This window comes from Coffea arabica, chromosome 5e, assembly GCF_036785885.1.
Source record: "Coffea arabica cultivar ET-39 chromosome 5e, Coffea Arabica ET-39 HiFi, whole genome shotgun sequence".
NCBI classification, from domain to species: domain Eukaryota; kingdom Viridiplantae; phylum Streptophyta; class Magnoliopsida; order Gentianales; family Rubiaceae; genus Coffea; species Coffea arabica.
In genome coordinates, this window is record NC_092318.1 from 44,045,344 (window position 1) to 44,065,025 (window position 19,682).

Genomic DNA, 19,682 nt, shown 5'->3' on the forward strand with positions numbered 1-19,682 from the left:
TAGTATACAAATTTAATTACCACCAAGAAATGCACAATCGAAATCTAAGCAGCTCCAAGCCATTTCACACACGCTGCAATAACTCATCAAATAGAAGACACTCTTAACAGAAGTATCATGCAAGCCATTTAAGAGAGACTGTCGAAAAACAACTACACAGTTGAGTTTCAACTGCTTGATATCAAAGCCATTTTCTTCTAATGCTTGTTATCAGACTATTTCTGCAAATTCTGGGTGGCTGGTCCGCTGGTGCATCCCAGATTCAAAATTCATCCTAAATGAATGAGAGACATCAATATCTATACCAAGAGCCCATATGACCATAAGATAAGACACCATAAGAGTAGAAATAGTGTAATACATCATCCATCCAAATCTAATAACTCCAACTTCACACAAATCAAACAAAATACTGCCAACCAAATATAAGTTTAGAGTCAATACATTACACCAAATATAAGTTTAGAGTCTTAATCACAACAAAGTGGTGCTCCAAGGCCAACCAATGCTTCGGCCCTCATCATTAACAACAGCAGCATTCATAATGATGCCAAACTTGTGCATCCTCCAAGCAACCTCCAACTGCAGCCGGACTGCTTTGATCACGGCAAGCACATTCATAGCAACTAAGTATCATGGATTAGAGATTAACAACATTAGAATTTGAATCCTCAATTATTGTTGCATCAACCTCATCCTTGTTGATATTTAGAGACATGATATTTTGAGTTAAATCCTCCAAATTCATATTTAGAGATCCTACATTATAAGAATGAAAAAAAATATATAAGTAACAAAACCAGAAAACTAAAATATGTATAAAAAAACTGTATTTACCTTCACTTTTATCTCCAAATAACCAGTCCTTAGTGCAAACTAAAGCCTCAACAATTTGGGGTGAAAGTGAACTACGAAATTGATCCAAAATTCTACCACCAAGACTAAATGCAGATTCAGAAGCAACGGTTGATACTGGAACACATAGAATGTCCCTTGCCAATTTACTCAAATCTGGAAATCGAAATTGTTGTGCTTTCCAATAATCAAGAACAATAATATGTGAGGATCGTTTAGCTCTTGGCTCATCTAAATACAATTCCAATTGACTTTTTTGTGCACTACAGGCAAATTCAAAGGTGTCAAATTGATCAAATTCCTACATAAGTTACAAACAGAGATATATTAGATATGATAATAAAACAAAATAGTTAAAAATCATCATAATAATCATAATTTTAGAACGCAATGAAGTCACGAAAGTTTAATTTTCATACCTCTAAAATATCAAATGATTGGTTGTCTTCTTGTTCCTTGGCTCCATGAGGAGAATAAACTTCATTGCTGCCTCGAGAGCATGAAGATGATGCACCAGGTGTGTTGGAAATCTTCACATACTCATTATAGACATCAAAAAGTGCACTCCTGACCTTGACTAATTCATTAGACCCCGGACCATATAGCTTATTATAACAAAATTCAATAAACTGAAATTTATACTGGGGATCAAATACCACAGCAATTGCCAACAAGAGATTGAACTCAGACCAATATTTGTTAAACTTCACAAACATTTGGGAAGCAATCCTCTTCATAAAATCATCTGAACTATTGCACTCCTCAGACAGCTTCAATTGAATCTTAAAAACTTGAGGAAAGTACAAGTTACTAGTTGGATACTTGGACCCCGAAAAAGCATTAGTTGCCTCATAAAAAACTTGAAGAAAACTACAAATTTTTTCAACTCTTCCCCATTCTTCAAGAGATGGACAGCTCCGAAAATTTGAATCACTTAATTGTAAGTGACAAAATGCAAGGCGATAATAAAGTGCACTGGAAAGCATTCTATATGTGGAGTTCCACCTAGTAGGAACATCTTGAACTAAGGCTTTTTTGGAATCAAGAGAAGTCTGTGTTACACATTCGGTGAACCTTAACTTCCTTGTTTGAGAACCCTTGACATACTTGACACATTCTCTTATTAACTCCACAGATTTATCAATTTCTTTCAAACCATCTTGCACAATCAAGTTGAGAATATGTGCACAACATCTCACATGAAACAACATACCATCACAAATTAAAGAATTTTTCAACTTAAGCTGATTCTTAAGTATTGCAACACAAGAATCATTTGCAGAAGCATTGTCTAATGTGATGGCAAACAACTTCCTTTCAATACCCCAACTACTAGCCAAACTGTAAATTTTTTCAGCTAATGCAACACCATTATGGGGAGGAGGCATATAAGAAAAATTCAGAATTTTTTTCTGTAGCAGCCAATTGCTATCAATGAAGTGTGCAGTCAAACTCAAGTATCCATCAGTAACAATAGATGTCCATGCATCAGAAGTTAAACATATTCGACTAGGACATCCCCGCAATTCACTACCAAGTCTATTAACTTCCTTTGCATGCAATTTTTTAACGTCCGACTTGGCTGTGTTCCTAGTGATATGTTTAATTTGAGGCTCCAAATATGTAAGGACATTTTTAATTCCCTCATGCTCCACAAATGAAAATGGCAGCTCGTGTCTTACTATGGCATGCACAAGTAATTCTCTAAATTTATCTTGACTAAATTGTGTATTTCGTGTGGCAAGAGCACCTTTGTCAGAAGTGATTAGATACTGTCCAATGTCCTTTGTTGTCATTTTTACACACCTCTTTACATGTCGATGCAAATTACCTGTCCCACTTTTACTCTTAGCAGAATATTCATTCCCACATTTCTTGCATCTGCACTTCAACTCATCGTTTGGATCCTTTTTGGGAATAATGTCGAAGTAATCCCAAACTTCTGAACTTAATCTCCTCTTCTTGCCAGGCATATTGATTGTAGCTTTTGGAGGTAATTTCTTTTTCCCAATTGCACTAGTGTCAGGGCATTGAGATTGATGATTTGTGTGGCCTGTTTCCTCGATGCTATCACTACTCCCTGTATCACCATCTTCTTCAATACTGATTGAATTTGGATATGTCATACTTGTATCCATCTGTTAATCATCAAGAATTATGCAATTCAGTAGTTATGATTTTTGGTTAAAACAAATATTCAGTAATTAAACAAATAATAGTGCTTTCATATTAAAAATGCTTAGTACAAGAGGGGGAACGAGGGAAACAATAACAAACTAAATCAAGTGCAAGTGAGTGTCATGTGCAGAATAAACTTAAGAAGTAGTGGTGTCTGATGTTATTGCTATCTTGGGGAAACAATGACGATTTATGTTTTCGTCCCAAGCTTAATGGAAAATCTGTTTTCTGCCTTGTTTGTTGGAAAGTTTTTATTTTCTTCTTTTTTTAATTGGAACCTGGCTTGTAGTTTCTATAATTTCCTTGATTAGTTAATGGTTTTTGTCACGATAAAATTTGGCAGCGCCACTTTAAAAGGATCAAAGCAGAGATACAAAATTAAAGTTTGAGAATTAGATTGGCCAAAATAAAAATTAAAGGTATAAATTGATTTTATTAAAAAAAAGGTTTGAGTACTAAATTCGCCATTTGCCCATGAGTTGTAAACCAAAATTTTGGTATGCCATGAGTTTTAAACCAAAATTTGGACCCCCAAGTTTAATATATCCATTTTCCGTCGACGATCCCAAATTAAAAACATCAAAAGCACTCCTCAGATCATGGCTGCCTCTACATCATAACACTGAACCGCCACTGCCTCTATAACACTACCATTAAGCCCTCCAATGTTGTTTGATCACAATTACCATGCAAAAACCCAGATCGAATATTAGGGACATTAAAATTCGAAATCAGAGACAGTTCAAAGAGAAGAGAAGAAAAAGGGAACCAAACATCAAACGGACATCAAACGGACCCATCAGCCATTTATACTTCAATATGTTTGTTGCCCTGTTAACCTCCAGATTTGGAGGAAGAATTTAGAAATCGATCCATCACCACCAAATCCTTCTTAAAAGTTTCACCTCACCACCGACAGAAATTTACATTAGTAGTGAAAACCAACCTTTTTGTATAATATTTGAACTTATAATAGAAACATCTCTGCCAACCTTTTTTAATCCAGAAAGTTTTGTTTTACCGTATCATCTTCATACATGGTTATACCAAAAGAAAGCTGAAGCAAAGGGCGATATTACACCACAAGAAAGAAATCGATTTAGGGGAAAAAAAATTGCTGTAAAACTGCACCTTAGAGAAGAAAATCCGTTGCTTGCTAGTTGCTTCTAACCGCCGTTTGACAGATGAAGACCGTGACGTGAACTGGTGAAGTGAAGGGCAAGGCGGCCGCCTTTCTAGTTTTGCCGTTTAGAAGAAAAGGGGAAGAAAAATTTAGGGTTAGGTGAGGAAGAAAGATTTCGGCTTTTGGGGTGAGGATTTACTGATTTAGGGCCGGCCAACTGAAGACTCTAAGTGAATGTGTATGTGTAAGTGTAACTGTGTAAGCCTATTTAGTGTTTAGATAATTTTTTAATTTTTATTTTAGAAACGGGTTAACAGGTCAACCCGATTTTGACCTGATTTTGACCCGATTTTTTTCGGGTTTATCGGGTCTGACCCGATTCTGACCCGAATCCTCAAAATCTAAACCCAAACCCATTAATTTCGTGTTAGGTTCGGGTCGTGTTTTCAGGTCGTGTCCAAAATTGCCACCCCTAGCATAATCTCTACTCAAATTTGAAATATTTTGCACGTATGGCATGATTTGCATCTAAATGTGCTAGTGTAAAAGAATACTGATGCTCTTAACGCAAGAAAGATTAATCGTTGATAAAAATAGGGACAGCAGGTAGCATATCATTACAATTTCCAACACACCTTTTTATCTTCCCAATTACCTTTTTATCTCACATACATCACATCACAAAAAATGCTACAGTAAAAATATCTCTAATAATTCACAATCCAAACAAATATTGCTTGTAGAAGATCTCCCCGTGTCACTATTGTAACTTGACTTAATAAAACAAACTACATATCTTTCTTCCGTTTATATATGCATTAATGTTTCTTGAGTTTTCCGTCTCCGATTGACATTTAATATCATATTTGCCTTTTGAAAATATTTTTATGCTTTTTATTATTCAGTAGACACACGTTAGTACCCCTAAAATATACCTATATTTTATGACGATTTTTTGTAAATTAACTTCATTTTGACTGAAAAATTAAAATAAATACCTTGTGACCGACTGATACTTGCCATACATAGAAGGACAGCAATCCCACATCCTTCAAGCAAAATAATGCAGTAATTACATCTTGTAAACTAATACTACGCTGATTAAAGGGGACAATTTGGTAACCAGGTAACTAACAGAAATTGCACAACTAATTTTTCCGAAATTGGGCAGATATTCTTTTCTTTTCTCCTCTTGGATTTCGCGGTCCAAAAATAACGTGTACCTTTATAATTTGACGTGTATGCATTTGAAAGGCCAAATTTTTTTTTTTTTTTTTGTAGACTTTTTCATATAACTCTCTTTTTAATACTCAACATTTAATTTGTTGGACCAATTTCTTGAACCCTCAAGTTTACCCCCACTTTCAAACAAATAAACTTGAGAGCTAATGAGATCTCATTTAATTTCAACGACCCGGAAAGGTGCAAGACTTATTTATTAGGAGTGCAAAAATAGCTCTTAGGATCAATCATAAAGTCCCAAAGGCAAGGATCTCGTTGTTGAATTAATGATCACATCTCTAGACTATACTTTTAGTTAAATACACCCGACAAACTACTAAATTCCCAACTACAACACTTTGACAAAGTTTTTGAAAGATACTCATTTTGTTTGGATTGAAATGATTTTAAATAAAATAATTTACTTCATAAATTTCAATCAATTTTTTATTTTTCTAATCACATTTTTATGTTGCATATATCATATCACAAAAAGTGTTATAGTAATTGTTTCAACATTACCATTTTTGTCTTTGAATCTTGAGATAATTTCAAAAATCTCCCCTGAGATTTGTGATAATTTCACTAGCCTCCCCTAGAATTTTAAAAATTACACAGATCTAGGAGAAAATATTTGTGTAATTCCATGAGCAGATAGAGAAGGTTTGTATAATTTTATAAATTTCGGAGGAGGCCAGTAAAATTGTCAAAACCTTCATGGAGGGTTTCTGGAATTATCCCTTAAATCTAATGACTGATTGTTGGTCTCACGTAAAGCATGTGAGGGTGGGGCCAAACTAGACAACTAAGTTTTTATACGATCAGTGTAAAAGCCAAGATTGGTTGATGCTGAGGTGGGCAGTCTACTTGATGGTACTTTATTGATTGTGTGAGCTATCTAGCTAGAAAATATTAAGACCGACGAGTGAGACGGGGCATTTTATCTCCGGAGGTAGGCTCTGATGCTCAAGTTAGCAACTGTCCTAAACAGTGTTAGTTTTAAGGGAATAGGAAGGAAAAGAAAGGAAAAACAATGTAAGGATGAGATTTTTTTCTTTTTAATGTTTGGATTGATTTTTTACGAGAAAAAACGAAAGGAGAGAAAGGGAAAGAAATGGATCAGGTCTAGTTATTTTTTATCAATTTGTTTTCTATCCAAAATTGAACAAAAAATGGAGGACAAAGGCACCAAGATTATGTGTTTATAAAAAGTTAAACTTTTAAATTATGAACAAAAACGTAACTAATGTGTGATAGTTTCCTCTCCTTTCATTTTGTAATCCAAACAAGATGAATAAATTTTGATTTTCTCTACCCTTCTTTCTTTTCTGTTATATTAGGTTCCTCTGATTTCCTTTCATTCTCTTGCCCTAACGAGAAGAGATATAGTAGTATTTAGTGAGCAAATCAATTAGGGGATGAGTATTTATACCTATTCTTTAGTGGTGCTTGGTGTTGTTCACTTAATGAAGGCTATAATGCAATATTTTAAATCACACCATTAAGTAAATCGGTTCAATTTGTTCAATCCAGTTCAAAATTTTTTTCTTTAATTATTTTAATTATTAAGTGATTTGAATGACTTTGAAATAAAAAAAAAAAGAGAAAAGTTAGCATAAACTAGGTCAAAAGTCCAATTTTTTACCGGTTTAATTAAATTCTTGATCGAGATGGACTACTTCAATCGACTTTCTGACTTTACTAGTGAACCGAAGAGGTGCATCGAATCGGCCCAGTTGGGTTGTCAAAACATTGCTACAATGCCACGTGTTAACAACCTAGAGCACTTCCCAAATATTCGTAGATCTGGTGCTAAAATGTCAAAATCTAAAAGAGTCAAAAAAGTCTCGTGGCCAACACCTGGCGTTCACGTGTGTTGCAATCAGTGTTATGGTGAGTATGACCTCGATGACGGCAAGTCGTGGACACTTAAATGTGCAAGATTTTATGTCTAAAAATGTGAAAGAAAAGTTGCAGGAGAAGCAAGAAATCTAAATTTGTTTCCATTGAAATTGTCTGCTGTTCGAAAAACATGGCAATTTTGACTAAACTAAACTCCACTACTTTTGACTATTTTGACTTCTCTGCATGGCGAGTTAAACTTCGACTTTGTTGTGATTTAGACTTTCGAGAAATCTAGGTTCAAAATCTTATCTTTCTATCTTATTGTTGTCGGAAAAACAGAAGAGAGAAGAAGAAGAAGAAGAAATGGGGGAATAGAAAAGTAGCAACCACATTGCTGTAGTATCTCGAAGATCTTGATCCCAATTCCTAATGCTTGGCTTTTGATTCATCCCCCGAACTTTAAGATGCTGTTATAGATGGTAGAGTAGAGTGTTCAAGTATATAGGATCATGCAACGGGGTTTCTAGCAACGCTTTTCCCCTCCATTCTAGTAAGACTAACTAATTTTATACCAATCTTGCCTACATTAAAATTCTGCAGAAAACCACGCATATTTCCTTATTTCAATTTTTTTGGGGGTTCTTTTAAGAAATAGAGAAGTGTATGAGAAATAATATTGAACCTCTGCTAAAACCCCGCTGTGGGAGAGTACATGACCATTAGTCCAGTGACCAACAGTAGAGCCTCTAAGTCGCTCTTGGGATGTTGGTTGGAGATCAAATTCCCCTATCGGGATCAAAACGTCATGAATTTCTAACTTTTCAGATTTAACTGATTATCAAATTCCCTTACCACCATCAAAACATCATGAATTCTTGACTTTTTAGATCTAAGGGGTTAGATCTGAAAAGTCAGGAATTCATGGCATTTTGATGCTGGCAGGAAAATTTTGATACTTAGTACACCTGTTTGATCCAGAGGTAATTTATTCTCCGCTTGTTCTCAATGACTTTGATGTAGGTATAGAATATTGATTTTTTTTTTTTTTGTATAGAATGTTGACATTTGACAAAAGAAATACGTATATAAATGACCAGGGGTTCAAAAATAATTTATACATGACTAGGGATTCTTTGTTCCCATATTTCATCGTAATTAATATGGTTATATGCAACAAAAGATTGCTCTCAACTTTTGATTTCGTGCCCTATAATGTGGACTAATTAGGTCAAACTTCGAGTTTGGCCCTCCCACTATTTCTGTATCAACCAATATAGTCTCGTATGTTTTCAAATTGTGTTTTTTCTCCTTTTTCTTTGACAAGTCTCACATACGAGGGAGGGATGCTAACATGAAAAGTTCAATTTTCCTTATAATTGCACACAAGGAAATCACAGTTTATTGAGATTTGTATTAGATAACTACCAAACAAGAACTATAGTTGGAACCAAATTAAAGTGCACAAGACAAAACAAATAATTTATTACTTTTTTGTAAGGTACTTAAAACTTTTACTCATTTTCATGTCAAGAGTGATCAAGATATCCTAAGAGTAAATGATTAAGGATAAAATACCAAAAAACTCCCTGTGATTTACCAAATATTCAATTAAACTCCTTTTAGTTCGGAAACCTATATTATAGCTCCTTATGGTTTCAACTAAATTGAAAATTGGACAAAAAGCATACAATCTAATGGTTGTACGTAAAATGTCAATATTGTCCTTTATAAATGAACTCCTTGTAATTTGCTGCATGTTCAATTTAATTTCCTCTGATTTAGAAAACTATATTATAACTCTTTGCTGTTTTGATAAAATTGAAAATTGAATGAAAAGTGTTACATGTGTAGCAGAAGCAATATTGACATTTCACGTACAATCATTAGATTAGATACTTTCCATCCAATTTTTAATTTAGTTGAAACTATAAAGAGTTATAGTGTAGGTTTCCAAAGCCGAGAGATTTAATTTGAATATTTGACAAGCCATAGGAAATTAATCATTGGTATTTTACCCAATGATTAATCAAGTATGATCCCTCAATCAATGAAGCTACAGTTTCAATGAAGGGTCCAACTTCTGAAGCCTCATAGGAAATCAAGGGCCCAGGTTATGCAAAAGGGACTAATGCCGGAGAAGTTTGGGTAGACTCAAGTGACAATGATGGAATAATAGTTACACCTAGAGGGATAAGCTTTGATGAATTTGGCAACATCTTAGAAGCCGTGCCTATCCCTCTACCTCATAAAGGTGAATATTTTGAACAAGTTCAAGAGCATAAGTAATGGTGCAACTCTGTAGATATGTTGTACAGTTACCATGGTGCATCTGATCCCAAAGAAAGATAATCTACATGGGGTCAATGAATTTTTTGACAGGGGTATATTTATCTGCCTGATTGCCTATTTCAGCACTATTTTTGTAGAAAAATAAACAGTTACCACAAGCATTTACCACCTAGCCCCTCCTCCCCCCAGGTTGTAGTCCAACAAGAAAAAAAATTATACGACTATTCAGGGTAAGCAGCAATTGTTGAGCTTGAAAGGGTGTTTATACATATCGGGTAGTTTCGATTAGTAAAACAATTGAAAAGCCAGTTTCTGGTGCTAAATAATATACACATGAAAATGATAAATGATAGATGTGTAAAAGTTACAGGTTTCGACCGGCGTGGCGTTGACCCTGTCCGTGTTTTCTCTATCTATTAACTTCTCCTGTAACCAAAACGATTTGATAATGATAATGATAATGGATTGACTTGTTTTTATCACCTTTAAAGCAACACAACCCGTTATGAGCCCAACGAAAAGGAGACAGTAGGGCTCCAGGGTACAAATCACATCTATGATCTAACGTTTAATTAGATGGGCTAACTTTGTTTACAGTAGACTTTAAGACACTGACACGTTACAGATATACATGTATTAGGCAAATTGTCTAAAAGCCCTATATTGGCCTTGGTAAAATCGAGTACCCTTATAAGATAGATAATGAGGCGGGGGCGGGATGATTTTTCTCTCCTTGCCTTAAACGGTGGGGAGCTGGGGAGGAAAAGGTGCATACTTCGGTCCCATCCCTAATCTCATCCCCACATCAATTATATATGTAATCTATATAACTAATAATTATACATATCTAATAATTGTACAGCACATCGAGCTTCGTTACTGTAAAGAATTCTTACTATTAATGAAATTCTCTTAATATTTTCAAAAAAAAAATTATACACAATTAATAATCTAAATGAATCTAGTTGTAATAGCAGTAATATTTGTTATAGCACACTCGTCATTCATGGACTGCTACCACACTGTTTTCTATTATGGCAAGTTGAGAGTTAAGTTTGCTGAAGCAGCTCCGGTGGTGATCTTCCAGCGTAGCCTTCCATGGGTCTACTTGCTCCCTAGTTCATACATCTATCTGTATTGACTCATCTTGAGTACATCAAGAGGGAATATGGTGTTCAAACTAGAAGTTGACAGATTTTGGAATTGTCCACAGAATACTTGTATAGATTTGTGTTGTTTGTTCTTAGTGCACCTAATTTGTACCTTGTGTTCTTATCTTCCAAAAAAAAAAATCAGCTCAATGGCATCCGATAGGATTGGGATATTTTCTTTCTCCCATGGGCATTGGGCACCTGCAGAGAGGGCTAGGCCCCGAGGGGGAGGGAGTTATTTGACAGTGGGAAGGGTTACCAAAACCACCCGTTACTATCCCTAAATCTAGCTTCCTTTATTTCTTAGTATCTCCAGTAAAGACGTGCAGGTTCCAGTTATCATAATTGCTGTGCCCATCAGAATAATCCAGTTATGATTAATATGTCTACTTTAAATCGCTGAAATCTTCAAGAAGCACAAGCATGGTATTATGCCAGAAGCTGTAACGATCGAAGACACTCCCACGAGCGACATTAGATATCCAAGAAACGTTATGGCTATAGCAACAATGATTGTGCTAAAGAATAAGCAGATTCTCAGTAGCACTCTCAATTGGCATAATCATCAATGCATATTTGGCTATTGGATTGACCAATGTGGTGTATATGGCTACTTTTGAGCTAATCTTATTGGTTGGAAGGTTTAAGGTTATTTGAGAGTGAACGTTGACATTAAAGCGTAGGTAAGGGTGTAGAAGAAAAAGCAAAGAAATAAAACCTGAAACAAAAAAAGAAAAAATAAATAAAATCAGGTTTAAGGAAAATAATTAGTAACTAAAATATGCATTAAAGGAATAATGTCCCTTTAAATATTCAGAGCATTAGACTTAGGCATGTACCAAGCTTCTTAATATTTTCTAGTTTGACTAATTTTTGGTCGGTGTTTATCCACAAAGAAATTGAGCTCTTCTATATCCCTTGTACATTTGAATGATTGATCAGAGGCTAATTAAACTACAAGGAAAAAGTTTGGAGTCATATGTTAGGCAAAGTACAATTTTTTTGTTTAATTCCATTGAGTCTTGAAGAGCTAAGCAGTTAATTTAATGTCATTTTGGGGTAAAATATTGCATATTTTCTTTTTACAGACCCAAAATTAAACTATAACTTTTGTTATACTCGATCATTACTGCTTTTCCTCACTTTTTTGTGGTAGAAAACAAAATAATTCCATTTTTAAACAAATTTTGCCACATAGCATCATAGTTAGTTTGTTCATGCATGGTACGTTGTAAATTTGTAATGCATTGCCAAAAACATGGATGAAACATGCATTTGTCTATTCCCAGCGATAATTCTTGGTTTTGGAGGATGTTGTTTCAACTTTGTGCACTAGCAGTGTACCATATATTTTTTTTCTGTGATTGGCAATGGTGAAAACACTTATCTTTGGTTTGACCATTGACACCCAAGGATCCGTAACAACAGCATTATGGCTTACATATTGTCAAACAGTTTCCTAGCTCTTTGTAGGCCAAGGTCTCTTCTATCAACTATCCTCAGGATGGACAATGGAAACTCCTAATTGGAAGAAGAAGAACTGATGCTGTAGAAAATTTTATATTACATCTTCCTTTCTTCTAAGTATCTGGACACCTCAAGTGAAGTTTCTGTGATCAGATAGCCTGTTCACAGTTCTGGTGCTTTCTCTGTCCAATCTTCTATTGAAGTTGGTTGGCAGTTGGCACTACCTTGTATGGTTCAATAAGCATATTCCCAAGCACTCTTTCCTCCTGTGGATGCAATGTAGGAACAGACTGCTCACAAAAGATACACTGTTCAAGTGGGTGACCATCTATTCTTACAATGTGACTATGCTACTTGTGTTTGATCAAGGGGCGTTCAACTCTGCAGTTGATACATAGAGGGATTTATACATGACATGAGGAGCTTGGTTATCTCATCACCTTCCATATCAACTCATCTAATTCTCTGGTACTGAAGCTCACTCTTGGGACTACAGGATCTTTTAATCACAGGTGACACTAACTACTGCTGAGGTGATTGTTGATAAAGTGATGAAGGAAATCAGTTATGTTGTTCCTTGGAGGTGTGTGCCCAAGAGTAAAGGTAAGTGACTACTGAGATTAAATTGGGATTTTGCACAAGTTATTTTCATTAAAGTCTCTAAAGATTATGAGTTCAAATTCTCTTACTCCCTTCCTTCCTGCTTCTTCAGTACTCACCCGCCCTCCTAGAAAAAACTTTTCTAAAAAAAATCTTCACTAATGTTTAGTCGAGTTACTTCTGTACAGTCTAGCTTTGTGCTGACAAGCACTTGATTTGCAATATGTAAATGCTTGTGAACATTCTCTGCTTATCAATAAACAATACTACTATTTTTTTTAAGGATGAACAGTGATATTTGCTCTTTTCTTTCTTTCTTTTTTTTTTTGAAGCTTTCATTGATCCAGGGAAACATTTATATCTACCTAAACAAAACTGCAAAATACGTCAATAATTTTGAAATACAGATCAATTATCAGTGTCCCATCCTGCTATTTGCTTTTTCTCCCCACTTTCCAGAAACAATGTTAAAAGAATACGATATAACGAGAATGTTGGAAAAAATAAAAAAGTATAGAGAGCTAAATTTATTGCGAAATTGCAGAGTGCTAAGCAAAAATTTGCTGGCAGAGAACATCCGCAGCAATAAGAGGCCAACTGTGAATGCCATCCGCAACTCGGAATTGTTGACATAAAAAAAAACCGAATATATTTAGAATTTTAGTTGTTTTAGAAGTTGATTTATTATTCGGTAACTAGATTAGAATTGGTATCAAAGCTAGTATAGGAAATAAAATTTAAAATAGGTTTTAGGTTGATGATAGTAAAATTCTGTCAGGAGTTACTTTTGTATCCTATATAATGCTTTGTAACCGATTGTTTGCAATTGAGCAGACCTTGAATGAAATTGAGTTAATATATTAGTCTCGCTCCTTTCCTATTTTTCTGGTCGTAAGGTTCTTTTCACTATTTGTTTCGAGAATTTTCTATCATCAAATTAGATGATATATTTACTTCCGCTACGTATTTTTTGTGTTAACAGAAATCGTGAAAATAGATTTTGTCGGTTTTGTTTAATGGGATATGTTCTTGGATTGTTCTAATGTTTTTGCCCTTTGACAAAGCAAAAAAACGAGAAGAGTATTCCTTAATTTGTTTTTGGGTGAACTCCACTTTGCACCCTCATACTTGTATCAATTTTTTCACTTTGTACCTTGAATTTTAATTGTGGATACTTTGCATCCTAAACTCTAAATTTTAGACACTTTATATCCTAAATTCTCAAATTTGTTTCATTTAAATCCAATCATAAAAATCAATGAAAATATGCTTTTTTTAATAATGGAAGGTTTCAAACCTGAGACCTCTCGTTTATACTTTTTCCTCCACTCAATTCATCCCTCCCACTCTGTCCCAAATTTCAATATGCTTAAAATGGTCAAAAGGATACAAATGGATTGCAACAAGAATAAAATAATACATTGTCATTAATTTAGACAATCTTTTTATTTTGCTAATTTTGCTAACAATACTAGTTATTAAATGGAACACATTTTTGTCCAATTTGTTTTAGTTATGATCCCTTTGCTATTTTTGATCAATTTCAACATATTATCATTGATTTGCATGATCGTTTATTTCTTAATTTTGCCAACATTGTTATCAATTAGACTTAATTAGGATAAACTTGAGAGTTTATAGTACAAAATATCAAAACATTCAGAGTTTAGGATTTAAAATGTCCAAATTTAAGATTTAAAGTGTAAAGTAAAGAGTGATATAAGTTCGGATGTACAAAGAAAGGTTAATCCTTTATTTTTTGGTGTAAAAAGATTTAGGTGGATGGGAAGTATACCCTGTTACAAATCTAGAAAAAACCACCGGACCAATAAAATTTGTAATGTTATTTGCATTAGTTGCCAAGAAAATTAAGGGATTGCTGACAATTAGACGAGAACTTAACTTTTTTTCTCAGCAAGTAATATGCATTTTTCAATGTTTCAATTGCAGTACTATAAATTGCGTAATTATTCGAGATGATTGAACTCCACCAAAGTAATTTATTATGATCAAACCAAAAAAAAGTATAGCCATTTTTTGTTTAAAAACTTTTTTGATTCATGGAGAGAACCAAGCTTTACAAAGATGAATGAAAAAAAGTGAGGGCTTGAGAAGCTCACAGTCACTTAACCAATATCCTTATCAATTAAGTTAGGAATCAAGAACAATTTAGCATAGGCTTCCAAATAATCACTTCGATTCAACAGCAGCACATATAACCATCTCCCTAAAGATTGTCTTTAAGTAAAGCATTGGCGCATTCTTTAATCAATTCCCAAGCAGCTCGAACGTGACGATCCTCTGTCAGGGTGCTCCCAACAGCAAATCTCAGCATGTATAATCCTCCAATCTTAGTATGAGTCATGTACACTTAGCCCGTTGAGTTTACCAGCTCAAGACGCTTCTCGTTCAAGAGCTGAGTGTATGTTGCATTGGACCCTCTCAAGGGGTTAAGCCGGAAACATACAAGTGAAAATGCAGGCGGCACAATTATTTCAAACCTTGGATCGGATTTCACAAACCCTTCAAACATTTTGGCCATTTGTACATCGGATTGAATGTGGCTTTGCAGGTTTGCAACTCCATAACTACGCAGGACAAACCACAATTTAAGGCTCTAAAGCGTCTGGATGTACCAATTTGCCAGTCTTTGTAATCAATGACTGCGTCGAATTCGCTTCTTTCGTTTCTCAAGTACTCCGGGTTGGTTCTTAGTGACTTCACCATCAACTCAGGTTTCTTGACCCACAAACAGCAGCAGTCCAAATAACAAAGAAGCCACTTATGAGGGTTGAACTCAATGAGTCAACTCTCTCAATCCCATCCAAGTATTGCCTAAACTCGGGACATATGCATGCACTACCAGCATAAGCTGCCTCAACATGAATCCACATGTCGAATTCATTTGCAGCTTCAGCTAGCTGACCCACTGGATCAATGGCAGTGGTGGAAGTAGTCCCCACAGTAGCACAGAGGAAAAGCGGGACCAGGCCATCTGCGATGTCGGCTTCAATTTGCTTCCTTAATGCCTTGGGGGACAAAGAAAATTTGTCTTCAACAGTAGTTGGGATTATTCTTATATTGCATGGGAAAATGCCAGCTAGCTTGCTAGTCTTGATGAAAAAACTGTGTGTTTGATCAGATCCATAAACGACGAGCTTGCCAACGTTTTCGAGGCCAATTGTCTCAAGAGCGCGGTCACGTGCGGCGACGAGGGTGAAAAGAACAGCCTCACTGGTGTTTCCTTGGAGAACGCCGCCTCCGGTGCCTGAAAACATGAAGGATTTAGGGAGCTTAAGCATGTTAGCCAACCAATCCATGACAACCATTTCGAGCTCGGTGGCCGCCGGGGATGCAAGCCAGTTGACCGGTACAGAGTTAAAGCCAGTGCACAACATTTCTCCCAGAAAAGCGGCAGAGCTACATGTTACAGGAAAATATGCAAAGAAGTTAGGGCTTAACCAGTTAGTCATTCCAGGGATTATAACCTTTTGAACGTCTTCTAGAATAGTTTCAAATGGCTCGGGGAGATACGGGGCGGTTTCTGGCGGCCGGGTTCGGAGATATCCAGGCTCAACTTGGCTGAGAACAGGATAGTTTTCGATATTTTTGTAATAGTCAGCTATGAAATCAACCATGAGATGGGCTTGTTTCCTGAATTCTTCAGGATCAAGTGGCCTGAATGGTGCAACTGGTGAAGTTGCATAAGAAGCTTCATTATTTGCATCAATGCTGCCCATTCTCTTTGGAGACTATTGGGTTCTGTACAAATTTAATGGAGGTGAGTAGGAAAGGTAGGAACAAGGAGCTTTGAATGAACCAAGAAAGCAGTTGGATTTGAGAGAAATGAGAAGTGTTGATAATGCTTGTACGAATTTTGTGGTAAAATGGCCACTACTTAAAATACTAGCAGCCAAATGGGCACTATTTAAATTAACATTCTCTAGTGAGATTAAATTGAAACATGAGCATATATACTACTATAATATAACCGGAAACATACTTTTGGCGTGGGGATTTTATGTAAGGATGGCAATGGGTGCGGGTGCCCGTGGGGGTAGAAATGGGGTGGGGCAGGGCGGGGCGGGGGCGGGGGTAAAATATTTCCCCCCGCCTTAAAACGGGGCAGGGGTGGGGAAACATACACCCGCCCCATCCCCCACATACAATAATATATATATATATATATATATATATATATATATGTATATTTATATATATATAATACAATCCTAAATTTTCTAAAGTTGCACCCTTACTTACAAGTACAACGCTAGTCAGTGTTAATGGCCGCCGCAACAACTGAAGAAATTTCTTGGACTATTGTTGATTTGTTTCTAACGCCCCCCCCCCCAAAAGACTAAGCTATCCAATTCCAACCTGTTTTGCTCCTAACCCCTTTTTATTTGGATCGGATGGCAATGGGTGTGGGTGCCCGTGGGGGTAAAAATGGGGTGGGGCGGGGCGGGGCAGGAGCGGGGGTGGGGGCAAAATATTTCCCCCCGCCTTAAAACGGGGCAGGGGGTGGGGAAACATACACCCGCCCCATCCCCCACATACAATAATATATATATATATGTATAGTTATATATATAATACAATCCTAAATTTTCTAAAGTTGCACCCTTACTTACAAGTACAACGCTAGTCAGTGTTAATGGCTGCCGCAACAACTGAAGAAATTTCTTGGACTATTGTTGATTTATTTCTAACGCCCCCCCCCCCAAAAGACTAAACTATCCAATTCCAACCTGTTTTGCTCCTAACCCCTTTTTATTTAGATCGGTTCCCTTCCTCCGCACTGAATGTAACTTGATTTGTTTTGCTTTATTTCCATCTTGATAGCTTTTTAATCTTATTTAACATTATTTACAATTGTATTATTGTAAATAACATTTATGATAAGTTGATTTCTTCCCCCGCGGCCGGGCGGGGGGTGGGGGGCAAGGGGCGGGAGAAGTTATTTGACAATGGGGCGGGGTGTAGGGGAAGGATCCCCGCCCCATTACCACCCCATTTTTATGTAATAGAGTTGAACAAGAAGGTAATTAGTAAGAATTCGCTAGTGCAATCCTAAAAGAATAGAAGTGTTAGCTGACAGTAGCGGAGCCACATTCAAGTGAGAATGGGTAATTGCCCCTCTCAACTTTAAAGTATTTTGAAAATAGGTATGGAAAAATTTTCAATTTTCAATTTTTTTCTTATAATTGCACCCCTTAAAAATTTTACACGTTCCTACATTTCGTTATTTTGCCCCCTAAATTTATGAAATCTATAATTATTACTCAGTTTATAAATGATGACATGTTTGAAACGATGCCAAGTACTAGTTGAAAATTTAGATAGAAAAGAAATTTTAACATTTTTGTACATAAAAATGTAAAGATTATTTTGTCTATTATACAAAAAAAAATTGTCATCTAGTTGTTATTATTGTAAAACGCTATATAATTGTAACAAAATTCACGCAACTATCATACTGATTATTAAAATGTTAACAATATTTTTTTTACCTTAATTGTGTTGTATTGTACATCAAACTAATTGCCCCCATAATCTTGGGTCCTAACTTTGCCACTGTTAGGTGAGGTTATGAATAGTACATTTGATCCCATATTGTGCACCATAAGTAGTTTGTTATTGTAAAACTAATAAACTACTATAGTATGAATGGAGATATTAGAGAAATAAAGAATAATATTCTAATATTCTAACAAAATACAAAAGTCATCACAAAAGGGTGTCAATGTACCTCTATATATAGGTACTACAAGATTAAAGGTGCATCAATCCTATTAAACACCTACTACTACAAGAATATGAAGAAACCTATAACACGGTTTCTATGATATTTTCCAAGTAATTTCCTTTTTCGGTTGATTTTTATCTCCCCTTAATGTCGAAAAATATGATTCATCAAAATGACAATTTGCAAATCTCACAGTAAATAAATCACCTGTTAATGGTTCCATATACTTAATGATTGAAGGTGATTCATAGCCGACATATATCCCTAATCTTCTTTGGAGGCCCAATTTACGACGTTGGGGCGGTGCAATTGGAACATAAACCGCACAACCAAATATCCGTAAATGAGAAATATTAGGCTCATAACCAAAAGTTAATTGTAGGGAAGAATAAGTATGATAACTTGTCTGCCTAATTCTCACAAGTGTTGCTGCATGTAATATAGCATGTCCCCAAGCAGATGAAAGAAGTTTAGACCTCATCAACAATGGTCTAGCAATTAATTGTAACCGTTTAATGAATGATTCGGCTAGACCATTTTGTGTGTGAACATAAGCTACAGGATGTTCAACAGTTATTCCAATGGACATACAATAATCGTCAAAAGCATGTGACGAATATTCACCAGCATTATCTAGACGAATTTTCTTTATTGGATAATCTGGAAATTGTACTCGTAATTTAATTATTTGAGCAAGCAATCTCGCAAACGCCAGGTTGCGAGTAAATAATAAACATACATGTGACCATCTAATTGATGCATCAATTAGCACCATAAAATATCGAAATGGTCCACATGGTAGATCTACAGGCCCACATATATCACCATGAATTCGTTGTAGAAATGTAGGGGATTCAGTCTCAATTTTAACTTGTGATAGTCTAATAATTAATTTTCCTTGAGAACAAGCAACACAAGAGAATCCATTGGCTTTTAATACTTTTTGATTTTTTAATGAGTGACCATGTGAATTCTCAATTATTCGTCTCATCATTATAGATTCGGGATGTCCGAGACGATCATGCCAAACCATAAAATCATTGGGATGAGTAGACTTCTGGTCTACTAGGTGATGAATTTCAATTGTACTAATTTGTGCATAATATAAGCTAGAAAAAAAGAAGATAATTTTTCTACTACGTATTTTTGCCCAGAAATGATACTCGTGATTAATAAAAATTCACCATTTGTCTCAGTCATTGTC

General features: G+C 35.6%; 1 protein-coding gene and 1 pseudogene across 1 annotated transcript; both read right to left on the bottom strand.

Moving 5' to 3' along the window:
• Window positions 1-342: 342 nt before the first annotated feature.
• Window positions 343-4,370, bottom strand: LOC113687475 (zinc finger BED domain-containing protein RICESLEEPER 2-like). Its single transcript, XM_072048133.1, has 3 exons — window positions 4,165-4,370; window positions 1,275-2,993; window positions 343-1,156 (listed from the first exon to the last, which is right to left on the bottom strand). Exons 2-3 carry the CDS (start codon window positions 2,991-2,993, stop codon window positions 641-643), a joined length of 2,235 nt encoding a protein of 744 aa, XP_071904234.1. The 5' UTR covers window positions 4,165-4,370; the 3' UTR covers window positions 343-640.
• Window positions 4,371-14,956: 10,586 nt separating this feature from the next.
• LOC113687857 (tryptophan decarboxylase TDC1-like) lies at window positions 14,957-16,469 on the bottom strand (annotated as a pseudogene).
• Window positions 16,470-19,682: the final 3,213 nt, after the last annotated feature.